The sequence below is a fragment of the Grampus griseus genome (assembly GCF_964374135.1).
Source record: "Grampus griseus genome assembly, chromosome: 16".
In the NCBI taxonomy this organism is placed as follows: domain Eukaryota; kingdom Metazoa; phylum Chordata; class Mammalia; order Artiodactyla; family Delphinidae; genus Grampus; species Grampus griseus.
This window is the reverse complement of record NC_139010.1, coordinates 22,890,093-22,907,057: the sequence shown is the minus strand read 5'-3', so window position 1 is coordinate 22,907,057 and position 16,965 is coordinate 22,890,093. Positions and strand designations below refer to the sequence as shown.

General features: G+C 39.7%; 1 protein-coding gene across 2 annotated transcripts in view; it reads right to left on the bottom strand.

Moving 5' to 3' along the window:
* MYPN (myopalladin) overlaps positions 1-16,965 on the bottom strand; it is an 82,868-nt gene that overhangs the window by 48,849 nt on the left and 17,054 nt on the right. For both annotated transcript variants that reach the window (XM_082673195.1, XM_082673194.1), the window contains 3 exons: positions 7,031-7,206; positions 3,870-3,921; positions 607-721 (listed from right to left, as the gene is read on the bottom strand). In XM_082673195.1, coding sequence (XP_082529321.1) covers positions 607-721; positions 3,870-3,921; positions 7,031-7,206 — 343 coding nt within the window. The remainder of the gene's footprint in view (positions 1-606; positions 722-3,869; positions 3,922-7,030; positions 7,207-16,965) is intronic.

Below are 16,965 nucleotides of genomic sequence, written 5' to 3'. Positions count from 1 at the left end.
AATGCCTGGAACTATCTGCTAGAAATTACTAACAGGAGGTACCTCTGAAGAGTGGGGGCAGAGGAGTCGAACCTTGACTAAAGTTTTTACTTAATATACTTTCTGTATTTTAAAAATGTTTTTACAATAAGCATCACTCTTATCATCATCATCATTGTTAACTTGAAGGATGAGAGACTTTGAGGTTTTCTAAAAATTAATTTCATGGTTGCTCTATCTTAGAAAGTAGAATTTTTTTTTTTTAATAGCTCCATGAAACTCAGTTTCATGATACAGAGTGTCTTGGGCCAGTGTGAGAGCTGGCAGCTCATTGTATATGTAGTCAATGCCCTTCATAAAGCTGGAATATCAGAGACTACTTTGTAGAGTTTCTTTTGCTATGAAATTTGCCTATGAAGTTAGAGAATATGTTCCCAAAGCCGGGGGAACTACTGATATTGTACATCAGAAACACAAAGTGATTATCATGACTATAGAAGTGTGTTGCCCAAGGTCATTATGAAGTTGCAACAGAGGAGAACATGATCATGCCATACAAGATGGTCATGGTCACAGTGCCTGCCTGTCACAATCCATGGCGCTTGTGTCTCACTTAGACCCTTGTACCTGCTGAACGGTTGACACACTGGGGTGGGCCACCACAGGCTGGGCTTGGGGTACTGCTGAAGGAATGGCTGCAGAAGTAGTGGGAGGGGATGACACCTCACTTGGCTTCTGGATTCTGAGAAGTGATTAAAATATAGATTATAAAACAGACCTATCATCGTTGTGAAAATCCTTTCAGCAAAGCTTTCAGAAATGCTTACAGAAATCTTCGTTCAACAATATTACACAAACATTTACTGAGGGCTTTGCTACACACTTTGTTAGGCAGTGTAAACAGGAAGATCATAAGACGCCAGTTCTGTCCTTGAGTTAGCTGCTGTTGGCAGAGCTGGGGACTCCAGCATATTCTCAACTCACTGAGATTCAAGACAAGTGCTGTGACAGAGCACGTGCAGAAGATTGTTTGAGATCTGTTTTGGTTTTGCCCTCTGTGTTTTCCCTCCCCCTCCTATTTCAAGTAGGAGGCCAGGCTTTGTAAATCTTTGCTTCTGGGATTCTGGCATGGCAAAAAGCAGAAATAGCCTGAGTCAATGAGCTCTTCAGGTTTACACAAATTAAATTAAAGAGATTGTTTGAAGGGCAAGGGAGCCAGAAAGTATTCTTGAGAAGGCTGCAGAGGGTAGATTATTTCAGTTTTGTTGTGGGGAAGAGAGAGGTCCAGGGATCTTGCCAGAGAACCTAACAAGAGGGAGAACCTGAGTCCAGAGGGGACGACAATCCCTTGATTAAAGGCTCCCAATCTTGCTAAAGATATCAGTACCCAAACATATCAGGAAGAAACAAAGCACTAGACTTGAAGGGACCTTGAGATCTGGGACATGGGCCTCTCACCCATAACCTGTGGGGATAGATGACCGATGACAGGATGGGCTTTCCTTTTGTCTAGATGTTACCTCTCTCTGCCTCAGCTTTCTCATCTCTAAAATGAGGAAATAATAATTCTTACCTCATAGGGTTTTTGTGAGGGTTAAATAAGGTAATTCATGTAAGATGCTTAGAGCAGTGTTTAATATCAATCTATATATCTACATCTCTGTATCTGCTATATCCCGGGAATCTTTGCACAGATTTGGAGGGGGAAAGGGACACCCAATAATGACTGATTGAATTTTTTCCCAGAGCCAGGTAGGATGGAATCTCAGAAGCAGAATCATTTGATGGTGTAGAGGCTATCAGTGTTCCTGAAGCATCTGTCTTCTTCTTCTACAATGTTAGAATCCCTGATTTCTTTACATAGCTACTCCAAATAAAGATTGCATTTCCCAACCTTCATTGAAGCTAGCTGTGGCCACATGCCTACTTTCTGGTCATGGGATATGAAGGATAGTGATGTATGTAATTTAAGAGAGATGACCTTAAAAGGGGAGTAGGGTATGTCCTTTATTCCTTTCAATCTAAGAAGATGAGGCCACATCTTAGAATGAGGTGAAGCAGAAAGCTGGAAGCAGACCGGAACCCAGTGGAATTTGGAGCTGTTTTACCAGCCAAATTCATATTTTTATGTAAAGGAGAAAAATATTTGTCTTATTTAAGTTACTGTTATTTGGGGTCACTATTACACACAACTGGAGCTAAATCCTAACTACTACAAGTAGATTTAAAGAAAATGAACAAATGAGATATTTCTTGCTTATTTAAGTTCGTATATCAAATTCATACCCATTAGGCTCTAATTCATACCCATGTTATGAGAGCCTTGAGGAAGGAGCGATGTATGTGCAATGGCAGAGGAGCTTATTATAGAACTTGACTGGGCTTTGAAGGATAAATAAGAGTTTGCCAGGCAGAGAAGATAGGTCATTCCTAGCAAAGTGAACAGCTTGAACGAAGGGGTGAAAATGAACCGCACATTGTTTGAGTGAGATGGCAGCCATGTAGAGAGCCTGAGGTGGGGGATTGGGGGAGGAGGGGCAGGAAAGCCTGGTTGATACTCTATTGAATAAAGCTTTGTATGCCCACGTTGAGATTTTTTAAAATGTCGTTTGTTTTGTGTTTGATTTTTATTTTCCCATAGGTAATAATTTTTTTAAGTCGGGAAAATGATAAGATCATAATTATCTTTGAACTGGCTGTATGTAGTTTGGAGACTGTAAAAGAGAAAAAGGTTGGAGTATCTATAAGGAGGGGACTCTATAAGGAGGGGACTGGCATAAAGAGACAGGAAAGAAGAGGAACTGAACTGAAGCCATGAGAATGATAAGGAAGAGAGTTAAAGGGAGAAATCATTTACTCTGGTTATGAATTTTCATGTGTGCACAAAAGCTAAAAGCAAATTATCATTCCAAAGTAGGCATACCCCCCACGTTTTGAAGAATAAGTCATGATTTCTGCCCTTAAGAGCTTGCCTTCTGTAGGAGAGGAAAGAATATGCAAATTCAGTTATCGGCTCCTTAACCTGTCTTCCAGACATTGCCCATGTTTCAGGTAGTCTCAAGGGATGGCTGTTGTGTCTGTTTCTAGTTCCCATGCCTTCTGTCCACAGTCTCCTCTTCCCGAAATACCCTTTCCTCCCTTGTTCGGGGGTGTCCACCTACTGCTCTTTTAAGACCCAGCTCAAGGTCACCAACTCTGTGAAGCCTTTCCTGATCTCTCTTTCCCTCCCCAACCAATAAAGAGCCCTTTGTGCCAAGTCCTTAAACCCTGCACACGGTTATATCATAGTCTATTACACTTTATTACTCTTACTGTCTATATGTGTGGTATACATCTTTTGCTATATTTGCTATGCATATATTTCCCTCTCCTAGACTGTGAGCCTCTTGAAGGCAGGAAGCATCTGATTTTTCTTAGTACCCAGTGCATCTAGTGAAGTTCCTGGTGTAGAGGAGGTGCTTAACCAATGGTTGTGGAAAGTAATGTAACTTTGTTCACTACCCAATACAATCGTTTAGCAAAAAGGCTGTGTCTTGCCCAGATCACTCATACATATAATTTTTGTTCACCAGACTGTGTGTTATTTTGAATACTATTATTTAGTTAGAAAACATGAATTTTTTTTTAACCACTGAGTTATTTGTTTTTTACTCTTTACATATAAGTATGATGATATTTCATACGTGATACTTCATTTTTAAAATATTGGGAATATTAAAATTAATCTTTTAAGCAGCAACAAGCAAAAGATATAGCATTTTCTCCAAATCCACCCAATCTTATTTTTTTTTGAGGTCAAACCCTGGAGCCCCCCTCTTCAAGTTCTACTAAACAATTAGCAGCTTTCTCAGGACCTGAGCATGCTAAATAAGATAGAAAATTGGAATTACCGATTCATTTCGTCCTTGTTAGGGTCCCCTTCTGAGTCAGAAGAAGAAACCCCTGGAAAAATAAAAATAAGACATGTAATTTAAAAAAAATTTTTTTTAATGTATTTATTTATTTATTTATTTTTATTTGGTTGTGCTGGGTTTTAGTTGCGGCTCGTGGGCTCCTTAGTTGTGGCATGTGAACTCTTGCGGCATGCATGTGGGATCTAGTTCCCTGACCAGGGATCGAACCCAGGCCCCCTGCATTGGGAGTGCAGAGTCCTAACCACTGTGCCACCAGGGAAGACCCCTAAAAAAAAATTTCTTAAACTGGTTCCTAGGCATTTGAAGACCTATAGAATTTTAGACCTAGAAATAATCTCAGTGATTACCTAAACTAACACGTAGTTTACAGATGAGGAACTAGACCCTTAGTAGTTGAAGTACTTGCTCAGGTCACATGGCTAGTTAGTGACAGAGTTCAAATTAACTGGTCCAAATTCCACGTGTTCTTGTATATAAAACACCTGCTGATGCCTTTAGACTAACAGAGCAGTCTTTGCAGACATTCTGTGGTGTCCATAAATCCTCTTGCTCTTGGCCTACATAGATTAAATAAAAGAAGGGATTACATTAGATTCCAAACGTTGTAGGTGTAGGTGGATGCTCTTCCATCCAGTCCTAATATTAACAAGTCACATTTCATCTTGGGAGTGGGAGTGTTTGAAGCTCTGTTACTACAAATTTTTAAAAATCAGCAATCCAATCTCAGCACTGTTAGCAGAGCTTTGATCCTGGCTTTGCTTCTCAAGATAGTGAATTCCAGGAAGATATCACACAGCTAAATCTGGAGGTATTTATTGTACTCCAAATATTTGAGGATGAGAACATGTAACACACTTCTATTCATATATTATTCATTGTTATTATCATTATTCAATCATCTATTCAATAAAAGTTTATTAAATAACCACTATGTACTTGGTACTATATAAGGTGTTGGAGATATAAAGAAGAATGAGACAGTTCCTGCCTTTATACCATAATAATACAATATTTAAGTGCTAAAAGCAAGGCATACATAAGGTATTAGAGATGATAAAAGTACCAAAGAATGGCTCCCAGGGCTTCTCTGGTGGTGCAGTGGTTAAGAATCCACCTGCCAATGCAGGGGACACAGGTTTGAGCCCTAGTGTGGAATAATCCCACATGCCGCAGAGCAACTAAGCCCGTGAGCCGCAACTACTGAGCCTGTGCTCTAGAGCCCACGTGCCACAACTACTGAAGCCCGTGTGCCTAGAGCCCATGCTCCGCAACAAGAGAAGCCACCGCAATGAGAACCCGCGCACCGCAACAAAGAGTAGCCCCCGCTCGCCGCAACTAGAGAAAGCCCACTCGCAGCAACAAAAACCCAACTTAGCCATAAATAAATAAATAAATACAAAAACTGAGGTCAATATACAGGTAAATAAATTGATTTGTTCCCTAAAATTAGTCATCTAATTTTGGTCCTGATATAAATGCCTTTCCAAGGCTCCCAAATGGTCTCCCTGCTTCTGCTCCTTTTGGTATATTTTCAACCAGGAGCCAGAGTGGCCCTGTTAAAAACTAAGTCCGATCATGTCACATCTCTGCCTAGAATCCTCCAGAGCTTCCCATCTCCTTCAGAGTAAAAGCCAGGTCCTTGCAGTGACCCGTGAGGACCTACATGATCTGCTCACCTGCTTCCTCTCACCTTCACCCCATCTTGAACTTCTGACCTCAACTGCTCATCTCCGTCCCCTAAGACAGACACACTCCCTCTTCTGGGCCACTGCACTTACTGATTTCTCTGCCTAGAATGTTTTTCCCTTGAATATCTATCTTTGTGGCTCACTCCCTCAGTTCCTTCAGGTCTTCATTTATATGTCACCTGGTGAGTGAGGTCTTGTACATCCGCCTGTACACACACACACACACACATGCATGCAAACACACACGCCACATATATACATACACATACTTCCTATCCCTTTTCCTTGCTTTCTATTTCTTTCATATGCTCATATATGCTGTAAGATAACAGAAAACATATATTTTGGTCTCTGCCCCTGGTTCCTGGCACAGAGCTTCTAAAAGCCTTATTATTCCCTAAGTGATGAGCACTTAGGAGCATCTCTTGTTCTAATACTTGTCTTTGACCAGGTCCCTGACACAGGGCTCCTAAAACTCTAATAAATTCCTAAGTGATGAGAGCACTGGAAGCGTCCTTTGTTCTAATGAGGTGACTCGGGATGGCTCCTGGGTGCGGGCTGGTCACCCGAAAACCAAGCCATAATTTTGACGCTTGGAATTTTCAGCCCCACACCTCATACTCCAGAAAGGTTAGAAGGGCAGGAAATGGAGTTAATAGTTGATCATGCCTGTGTGAGGACACCTCCATAAAATTCTAATAGTATGGGGTTTGGAGAGCTTCTAGGTTGGTGAACGTAAGCACACTGGGAGGGTGACGCACCCCAACTCCACGGGGACAGAGCTTCTGTGCTCAGGACCCTCCCACCTCGCCCTCTGTATCTCTTCATCTGACTGTTCATCTATATCCTTTATCACACCCTGTAGTAAACCGGTAAAAATAATTAAGTGTTTCCCTGAGTTCTGTGAACGACCCTAGCAAATTAATTGAACCTGAAGAGGGGTTTGTGAGAACCTCCAATTTGTAGCCAAGTCAGACAAAAGTTGTGGGTAACCTGTCCACCTACTGCGTGTGATTGGCATCTGAAGGGGGTGGGGGTGAGCAGTCTTGTGGGACTGAGCCCTTAACTTCTTGGATCTGACACCCATCTCCAGGTAGATGGGTCAGAATTGAGTTAAACTGTAGGAAACCAAATTGGTGCCGTGAAGAATTGCTTGTTGCTGGTGTGGGAACCGCCTCCCCCATGAGACACACACACATTGAAACTGATGATCAGAATCATTTCATGTACCTAACATATTATATATTTTATTTATCTCATTTATTTTCTGTCTCTCCTATTACAATGTAAATGCCATCTATCCACGAACGTAGGGATTTTTGTCTGTTTGGCTCAATGCTGTTATCCCCACTGAAGAGTGTGTGGTAGAGCAGGCCCTCAATAAATACTTATTTATTATAACTATATATCTTACTGTAAGTGCCATGCTCCAAGAGTATTTTGCTTTACCTTCTATGTAAATCTCAGCAGAAGTTGAATCTGTCCCATAGATGTTAGAAGCAAAGCAGGAATAGCGTCCTGTGTCCTCTTCAAAGGCTTCAGCAATGGTCAGTGAGTGCAGTTTTCCTGCCTGGATGATGTGAACGTCTGGGGAATTTTCAAGCTCCTTGCCTTCACAGTACCACCTGCAAGGAAGAACATTGGCATGACTGAAATGTGAGAATTAATAACATAAATGGCTTCAGATATTCCCTGAGAAGAAAACTGTGGCAAACTTAGAGTCAGAACATTAAACAATCCATTATTATGGTGTAATTTGGTTGTAACAATGAGAAGGAATGGCAGGATTCGCAGTGACACTTTTTTCAGGAAATTAGCAAGTGGCTCCTATTAAGAATGATACAACTGAAAGAAGAAATTGAAGTGATGCAGCCACAAGCCAATGAATGCCAAGGAACGCCACCACCAGAAGCTAGAAAAGACAAGGAAGGAGCCTTCTCAGAGTTTCAGAGGGAGCACAGCCCTGCTGATACTTTGATTCTGGACTCCTAGCCTCCAGAAGTGTGAGACAGTAAATTTCTGTTGTGTAAGCCATCAAGTTTGTGGTACTTTGTTATAGTAGCCCTAGGAAACTAAAACAGGGGGCAGGAAATAAGATAGAGTCATGTTGTTTGCATATGCATAAGGAAAACTGGAAAGAATGGAATGAAAATCAAAGTGGCTTCCTATTGGGGTGAGGGGAAACAAGATGGATGAAGACAGATGGGGTGAGGTGTCTCAGTGTACCCCTTTTTATAATTGTTTTCATTTTTAAAGTAATAATTATTAATCAACATCATATTAAAAAGAAATTAGGTGGAGACGTTACCATTATTCAATGTCAAAAATTAAGGAGTCCTGGCAATCGTTAATCTTTATTGTAATTTGAGATCTAACCACTCAGTGCTTGAACCCCTCCCTCCCACCGTTTATAAAGCAAGATTCTAAAGCACATTTAAGGAAACTCACCTATTCAATGGCTTCCCAAGAGTTAAGCTTTTCTCTGCTGTTCCATAAGTATGTCATATTCACCCCTACATTCGAGCCTCTGCTCATGTGTTTCTCTCTAGCTGAGATTCTCTTCCTCACCTTTCAGCTACTGCAAATATAACTCATCCATCAGTTTGGCTCAGGTATCACCTCCTACGCAAAGCACCTTTTACCATCAATTCTCAATGATTGTTTACCTTTTTCTTTTTAAACTATACTGTGTCATGCAAGGCTTGATTATATACTGTCTTTTTTTTAATAGCTCTTTCTTGGAGTAGAATTGCTTCACAATACCATGTTAGTTTCTGTTGCACAACAAAGCGAATGAGCCATATGCATACACATGTCCCCACATCCCCTCCCTCTAGGTCATTGCAAAGCACTGAGCCTGTCTCCCTTATACTGTCTTTTATAATCCTCTATTTGGGGAATCTGTCTTGTCTCACCAATTTCACTAAATTGTAAGTTCTTTGAAGGTAGGGACGGTGGCTTACAAGCTCATGCAGCATCCACACTGCCTAGTCCAGTTTTCTGTACACTTTCTCCTTTAGCCATTACCTCATCCCTTAGTTTCAATTATCACCTCTACTTGGGATAACATTCAAACCTGCCTCCCAGCTCTGACTGCTGGATCCCTTCTCCCATCATTCTCCCTTTACTGTGTTGCAACAACATTGGTCTTCTTTCTATTCTGTGAACACATTAAGCTACTCTCCATGTTAGGATTTTTGTACTTCCTGAAATCCTTGTTCCCCAGTCTTTATAAAAATAGGCCCTTCTCATCAGTCAGGCCTCAGTTCAAATGTCACCTCCTCGGAGAGGCCGTCCCTGAACCTCTTCCTAATGTAGCTTCTTTATCCTCAGACACTCTCACATTATCCTCTTGTGTTATCTTCATAGCACTTATTATTATCTGAAATTATCTTATATGCTTGCTGACTTTGTTATTATTTGCTCCCCCTACTATGTTATAAACTCCACGAGAGGACCTCGTCAGTCTTACCAATATAATCCCACACTTACAGCAGCATCCTGGCACATAGTAGGTATGCAGAAAAATTGTGTTGGATTTGTTGAAAGACCAAATGATGGAAAGAATTGATAGTTAATATTTCGTAAGTATTTTATTTGCTTCATCAAATTCTCTGCCATTGTTTGATCTGTTGTGGCAGCAGCAGTACATGCAGCTGCTGAAATGGGTTTCTAAATCTTCCAAAGCATGAATCTCAGCAGGACCGCATGGAGCTTGTATGAACAAACCCTCAGAGCAAGGTAGTTGTAAATACAAATAGTGAATGTCCAGAAAAACATGTGTTTATCTTTACTCTCTGCTGGAAATGACCCTAAAATGAGAATAAAGGAGGTTTTTAAAGGGATAAAAGCACAAGGTCCAAAAGAATGGGAAGGGAGATAACAGCAGACCTGAGACCTCAAACACTTTTGGAAGGTTGGAAAGCAGAATGAGAAGCGAGGAGAGTTGAAAAATCTGAAAACTAAGTGCCTACTTGGGGATGTCAGTGAAAGAAAGCAATTTGTGCAGCAAAACCCCAGCAAGTTTCAGGATTTAGAGATACAAGTTTGGGGGTGTGGAAACACACTGACAATGGAGGAGGGAGATACAGAGCTTAAAATAGGGTCACTGATTGCAGGTTTAGAAAATGAACATTTAGATTCCCCCAGCAGGTTGCATCCTCTCTTCTGAGCAGTTAGGAGATGCCCCAGGCTGAAGGCTGAGTTGTTGGCTGTGTGAGCAGCTGCTCCATATTGGAGCAAGAGGAGGAAGGGTAAAGAATAGATGGGCCTGGCGGCTTAACTGTGTGGAACAGAGTATTTAGGAAATGTTTTACAAATATATTGGAAAACTGAGATGAATTGTCTTAGGACCACAGAGCTAAGCATATAAAAAACGAGACAGTCATCAACTCCAGGTGAAAATTAAAAGTTATACAAGCAAGGAAGCAGTCATTTTTCCCTATTGGGCTTGGCAGAAAATAATACTTACATAGTAACAAGAAGTTAAACATTAAATTTTTTAAAACAAGAGTGTGCTATGATTATACTGAGGCAATGAAGGAAGGAACAATGGAGGTTCTGGTTTAGTGAAGGAGTGCTAAACCACCATCTTCTGGAACAGGAAGTAAAGAGAAAATAGCATCAGCATACCAAGCAATAGTGGTTTATAAGCATATTACAGTGGTTCTCTTCCCTTTCACTTTCTGTGAAGACTAAACTATTTTCCTATAATACTAAGATATTATTTGCCTTTTCACTGTGTTAACATTTACACTGATGGTGCAAAAGCCACAGTGGGTAAAATTACTGGTGCTTCAGCAGCATAAGACTGAGTAGTGGTCATTGGGTTCTTCACCACCACACTTGCAGTTAAAAAAAAAAAAAGCCAGGTTCACTTAAAAATGTCCTCAATGAAGCAGTAAAAATCATTACATTTATTGCATCTCAACCTCGAGTCCACATCTTTTTAACGTTCTGGGTGGCGAAATGGGAAGTAGCATGAGGCATTTCTCCTGAATACAGAAGAGCACTTGTGTGGCTTTTTAAGTTGAACTAGGCACTTAATGCATGAGGCAGTATCTTAACTTGCAAGAACAGCTGACAAATTATGGTTATTCAGATTTGGGTATCTGGCAGACGTTTTCTCAAAAATGAAGGAAGTAAGCCTGTTGTTTCAAGTAAAAATAACTGATCCTATTTGTTGCCAATGAAAAAATTTGAGCTTTCAAGGAAAAATTAGAGTTTTGGAAAACTTGTATCTCCCATAGTGAGTTTAGGGCTTCCTAATACTTAAAGAGATTTTTAATGAAATCCATGATATTAACATATATGAGTTTCTAAATATTATATAATAAAATGTGTCAACATTTGGAAGATCTACATTACTCATTTTCCAAATGACCAATACGTGATGTTATCCATTCAAAGTTCAAGACAGACAGAGGGTTTTAGTACAGCAGGGTACAAAAGTTCATTGGTGTGGTTTCAGATTTCACATTGCAACTAACCTTTAAGAAACTACTGCAGTTGAATTTTCATGTAGTATCAAATCAGAATAGCCACATTATCTGCAAGGGCTATTAAAGTATTCCTCCTGCTTCCAGCTACATATCTGTACAATGCCAGATTTTTAAAGTTAACTGCAACCCAGACAACATATCACAGCAAACCAAGTGCAGAAGTAGATAGGACAATCTAGCTGTCTTCTATTACGCCAGACATTAACGAGGTTTGCAGAAAACATGAAACAATGTCACTCTTCTCACTCAAATATTTTTTGGGGAAAATACAGTTACTTTTCATAAAATTATATGAGCATGTTTATCACTGTTATTTTAAAATAAGTAAGCAACTATTTAAAAAGTTCCTCAGTTTTAATTTCTAATATGATAATTATAGATATAATTCACATAGACAGAACCTCTTTTGCGTCTCAATAATTTTTTAGACTGTAAAAGGGTCCTGAGAACAAAAAGTTTGAGAACCACTGGCATATAATTTAGAAATCTAGAGGTGAATAAATAGGAAACTGCAAAAATAGTTGAAAATGATCCGTTTTTTAATATTATTTGACTTGTTAAGCAATGTACCTGTATTAATTTGATAAGACAAATATAAATATTTCAAAACAAACAAACACCTTCCCTTATATAAACACTATAAGGTTATCTCATTTCTTTGGATAACATTTCTCTTCTTTACCAAAATGAGAGTGGAAACATCTCTGAGCAATTGGACAGCTGGAGGCGATAAGTGGAGTGATTCAAATGCCCAAACTCTCTGTCAGAAACATTTTTGTCCTTACTCAGATGGCTAGGATGGCTTCAGCCAGCCCCAAAGGACAGCTAGTAACCACTGTCACTCTTACTTTAACACCATGACCCACTGAGAAATAATGCACCAGTCAGGCTGCCTTCTGAAAAGAAATGAAAATTTACCCAGCTACTCTGAAGACTTTTGAGAGGAAGGAGGAAACATGCTCTCCTCAGACGTCTATCCACGTTAGGGAATGCTTTCATAGAAGTACCCTGCCCAGATGCATGTTTTTAGAACTCCAGAGCTCCATGACACTTACAGAATGGCACTGGATGCCAGACATGATTCATGGTTCAGCAGAAATGAGTCAGTGATCTAGGGAAATGGGACAAGTCCAAATGATAAAGAAGGCTCCATCTTTAATGCACTAAGGACAGCTTGCCAGACCTGCTGATTTGGCTAGCTACCAAGCCTGGGAATGAAGACACTGAAGAGACACATTTTTCAGATTTAACTGGACTTTTAAGCTACATATCACCATTCTGCTCTTAGGTTACTATTTTGTCTAAAATATGGTGTGGCTAAATATTATGACTCATTGTTTTAGCACATTAACAACTCCTAAACATAATTTGAATGTGTTATTGTGGCTCACCAGTAATAATGCTCATTAAAAGAATGATTACTCAGAGCTTTCGGTTAACCCTGACCCAGCCTTTCCAATGTCCCTGTCCCACCTCCTACTACTCCCTCTCCTAATACCCTGTTTGTTTACTTCACATAACCTACATATCACTTATAATTATATGTTTACTTATAGGTTTATTTGTTTAAGATCTCTCTCCCTTACTGGACAATAAACACCACAGGGCAGAGATTATCATTTTTGTTTGGTTTACCACTTGTTTATCTGGTTCCTAGCACAGCGTATGGCACGACATAGCCGTTCCAAAAAATGTTTGTTGTATGACTGTTAAGTGAATGAATTCAAATTAAGATTATTACAGCCTCTAGTCTGTTTCATTTTCATTTTTCAAGAAGGCTTGGGGACTAGATGCCTGATTTCTTAAGTAAAGAATGTAAGCCCTCTGAAATAGCCAAAAGGTAGTTTATTTATTTATTGACATCTTCAGCTCTCTCCATGCATGAGAATGACTCTTCATATAGAAAGTGCAACTGGAGTATATAATAGTAGACATTTTCTTACAGGACTCAAAGTTATGTTGGATTTTGTAACACAATTCAGTGTTTTGTATGTCCTGTTTGACCACTACTGAGTTAACGAACTTAAGTTTTCATGTCCAATGGCTATATTTCACTCATAGGAGTGTGGGGTTACAGGTGGGATGGTTATGTCTATGCTTTAACTTTTATTAACATTTATTGAGTTCTTCCAGGTGGAAAATTCTTGGTACACTAGACTCAAACTATAAAAACCAAAACCGTAAAGGAAACTTCAGTTAATTTGATACTAAAGTTAAAAATATCTAATTATCAAAATATACCATAAAGAAAGATCAGATGGGGAGAGAATATTTTCATAACACACAATGTCAAATGATTAGTTTCCTAATCATATTTTTAAAATTCTTACAAATCAATAAGAAAAGAACAAACTGATAGAAAAACTAGTGAAAGATGTAAACAGACCCCTCATAGAAAATGAACCCTAAATGATCAATAAACCTATTTAAAAATATCTCAACCTCCTTAGTTGAGATTTGTGAAAATGAAAATCACAACAAGAAGCCTTCATACCTATCAGATTTGCAAAAATTAAAATGTCTGATAATATCCATATTACAATGTAGAACAACCAGAACACTTATGTAATGTTGGTCGGAATGTAAATTGAAACAATTCCTTTGGAAAATAATCTGGTGTTATTATAAAGTTGAAGTTGTACATACTCTGCCAGCAATTCCATGCCTAGACATACTCGTGCACCAGGAGACTATGCTAGAACATTTATAATACCATTGTTCCTATTAGGAAAATAACTGAAAACAACCCAAATGTACATCAGTGATACAATTCTCTCACCTTACAGTAAAATACTATGTAGCAACGAAAGTGAATGAATGAGAGTTACACGCAGCATCACGGGTATACTTTTTAGAGAAAAAAATGCAAGTAGCAGAAGAATACGTACATTATGATTCCACTTACTTAAGCATTTTACAACAGTAAAATTAAAAAAATTTTTTTAACTCTTTATTATGGAAACTTACAAAAGTAGAGAGGCTGTATTATGAACCCCCACGCACGCATCACTGAGCTTCAACAAACGGCAGATGTGTTTCTTTTATACCTTCCACTTTTCCCCACCTTGACTTATGTTAATGTAAATATAGGACTTTGTGTCGTTTCACCTGTAAATACTTCTGTACCAATATTGTTTAAGGACATACGGATACGTTGTAAAATTATGAAGAAAAACTGTTAAAAATTTAAAGAAAAAACAAGATTTGGGCTAGTGGTTACCTCTGAGCAGGGAGGAAGGGACAGGATCAGGAAGACAGTAGATTTAAAAATGATAGTAAGGTGGGCACACAGGTATCTGTGCTATTATTCTTATAATATATCCATATTGTAGATATTCTTCAGTATCTGTTCAAAATGCACTCGTAAAACAATTCAGAAAATTCCGTCTGGTGATCCTTTTCCACTTTGGGAGTATAGATAAGGAGGTTGAGAGATTGAATAGAGAAGGTTAGTAGGCAAGTGACAGGGACTTCTACAGAATCCCTTGGAGATCTTGACTTGTAGCCTCTGGAGTTGGTGGTGGTACAGAGGCTTTACCCAGCTCTTGCCTCAAAAACTTTTTTTTTTTTTTTGCGGTACGCGGGCCTCTCACTGTTGTGGCCTCTCCCGTTGCGGAGCACAGGCTCCGGACGCGCAGGCTCAGCGGCCATGGCTCATGGGCCCAGCCGCTCCGCGGCATGTGGGATCTTCCCAGACAGGGGCACGAACCCATGTCCCCTGCATCGGCAGGCGGACTCTCAACCACTGCACCACCAGGGAAGCCCGCCTCAAAAACTTTTAAGGTGAAAGGATATTTAGCATTGTCCAAGAGGGAAGAGCAAGAAGAGAGGGCTGCGTTGGAAACCGCCAACATTTCCAAAGTTTGTGAGGGCAAAGATGTGGGTTTTCCCATGGGCCAAGTGGACACCACAGACATTAGCTTGGTTTTCTATCTCAAAACAGATCTACCTCAAAGAACCACCTGCTAGGGTGAGTGACACCAACAGAAAGAGGCTGTGAGGGGTGTACTGTTGGAGTAGGGACTGAGGAGCAGGTGCTAGAACGTGAAGTAGAGATTACAACCTTCAGGTCAAGGAGCAGAGCAAGGGGCCAGCCCCCCGGGCGATGAGGTCTCTGTAGAGATTGCAGAAGTCCTCAGCACAGAAACAAACGGCACTTTGTTAAAGCACCGATGTCTGGGCCTGCGCTCTAGAGATCCTAATTCAGTAGGTCCAAGGTAGACCCTGCAAATTTGCATATCCATCAAGGCTCCAGGTGATGCTGACCTGCTGGTCCAGGGACCCACTTTGAGTAGCTTGTTCTGGGAGGCTCTTGAAATCCAGACTCTGTCCTCCCTCTCTGAACTTATCCCAAACCATTTCCTCCTCACTCTTTATGTTCTGGTGACATCAGTTCCTTCAGTTCCTTAAAGTTAACCATTTGTCTCACTGCCTCAAATTTGTTATTCCCTCACCCTGCAACACTCTTCCCTAAATTCCGCTTTGCTGGCCTAACTCCTAGTCATCTTTTATGTCTCAGCTTAAATACCACTTTTTAGGAAAACCTTCCCCAACCCATTCACAGGTTTGGTCCCTTTGCTTTATGCACCCTCCTTTATAACATTTATCACAATTGTAATTACATAATCACTGGAATTTTTGTCTGTGTTCTTTTCTAGATTCTAAGATCCATGAAGGCAGGGAATTTTCCTTGTTCGCTGCTTTAATCCTATTGCCTGGAACAGTACATGGCACATAATAAACACTTAATATTTGTTGCATGAATGAGTAAATGAAGGTATATAGATTTTCCCAGAAGGTAGAAGAAAATGCCCCTAAATAAGGTAATGTTTTAAAATGTTTACATAATACTTTACATTACATATCATATATAATTATTTATAATATTTTAAAATTTCCCTATATCATTTAAAACATCCTTTGTCTTTTTTTTTTTTTTTTTTTGGTCACGCCACACGGCTTCTGAGATCTTAGCGGGAGCCCTTGACAGTGCAAACGTGGAGTCCTAACCACTGGACCGCCAGGGAATTCCCAAGCATCCTTTGTCTTTACAGCTAATTTATTCCCTCAGCAGGCCACTTACAGGCAAATGTCCAGAAGTAGCAATAGCAAAAACTTAATAGCCAAAGCAGATATCAGCATCTATAAAAGGTAAATTTTTGCTGCTTCAGAGCGTTATGTACAAGCAAACATACTCAGTGTGACCCAGCTGTACATTCCTGGGAAAAGAATTTTGAGTCAGGATACAAAAAGGGATCATGGCCATTTGCTGTGAATTCCTGCAGACTCTTTCATCTGTGGGTAACGCATGAATGTATTTCAGCTCCTCCGATGAAGCTATGTTCAAGATTAACAAGCTTTCAAAACAGCTAGCTTTAATGATATAGGATCCTACCCTTACAAAACAAAACAATTTCTTCCCAGTCAACTTGGAAATCAACAAATATAGGCAAAAAGGATTCTTCAGTTTGCTAAACTAGGGTTATAAAAACATGGGTAGAATACTGAGGACACAAAGAGGCACACACATACAAGGTTAGACTTCAGTTGCCAGGTATATGTATTACATTTTCTTGCAAAAATAGCAAAAAGGATACCTTTCTTTTTGACTGTGTTTTCCTTTATGGCAAACCAAAGTGTCTCATTATTTTAACGCATTTTTAAAGACGTTCTCCAAATCAAAATCTGTGCGTCTGGGTTCTATGGAGTTGCTTTAGGAATTTCCGTGGTGAGCAAAAAGGTAGGACTGCATGCCCCCCTCCACCCCAACTCTCTTCAATCCCAGAAGCACTAATTCTATCTTTAAAAAGTGTGTGTGTGTTGCTATACAGCAGTAACTAACACAGTATTGTAAAGCAACTATACTCCAATAAAAATTTTTTA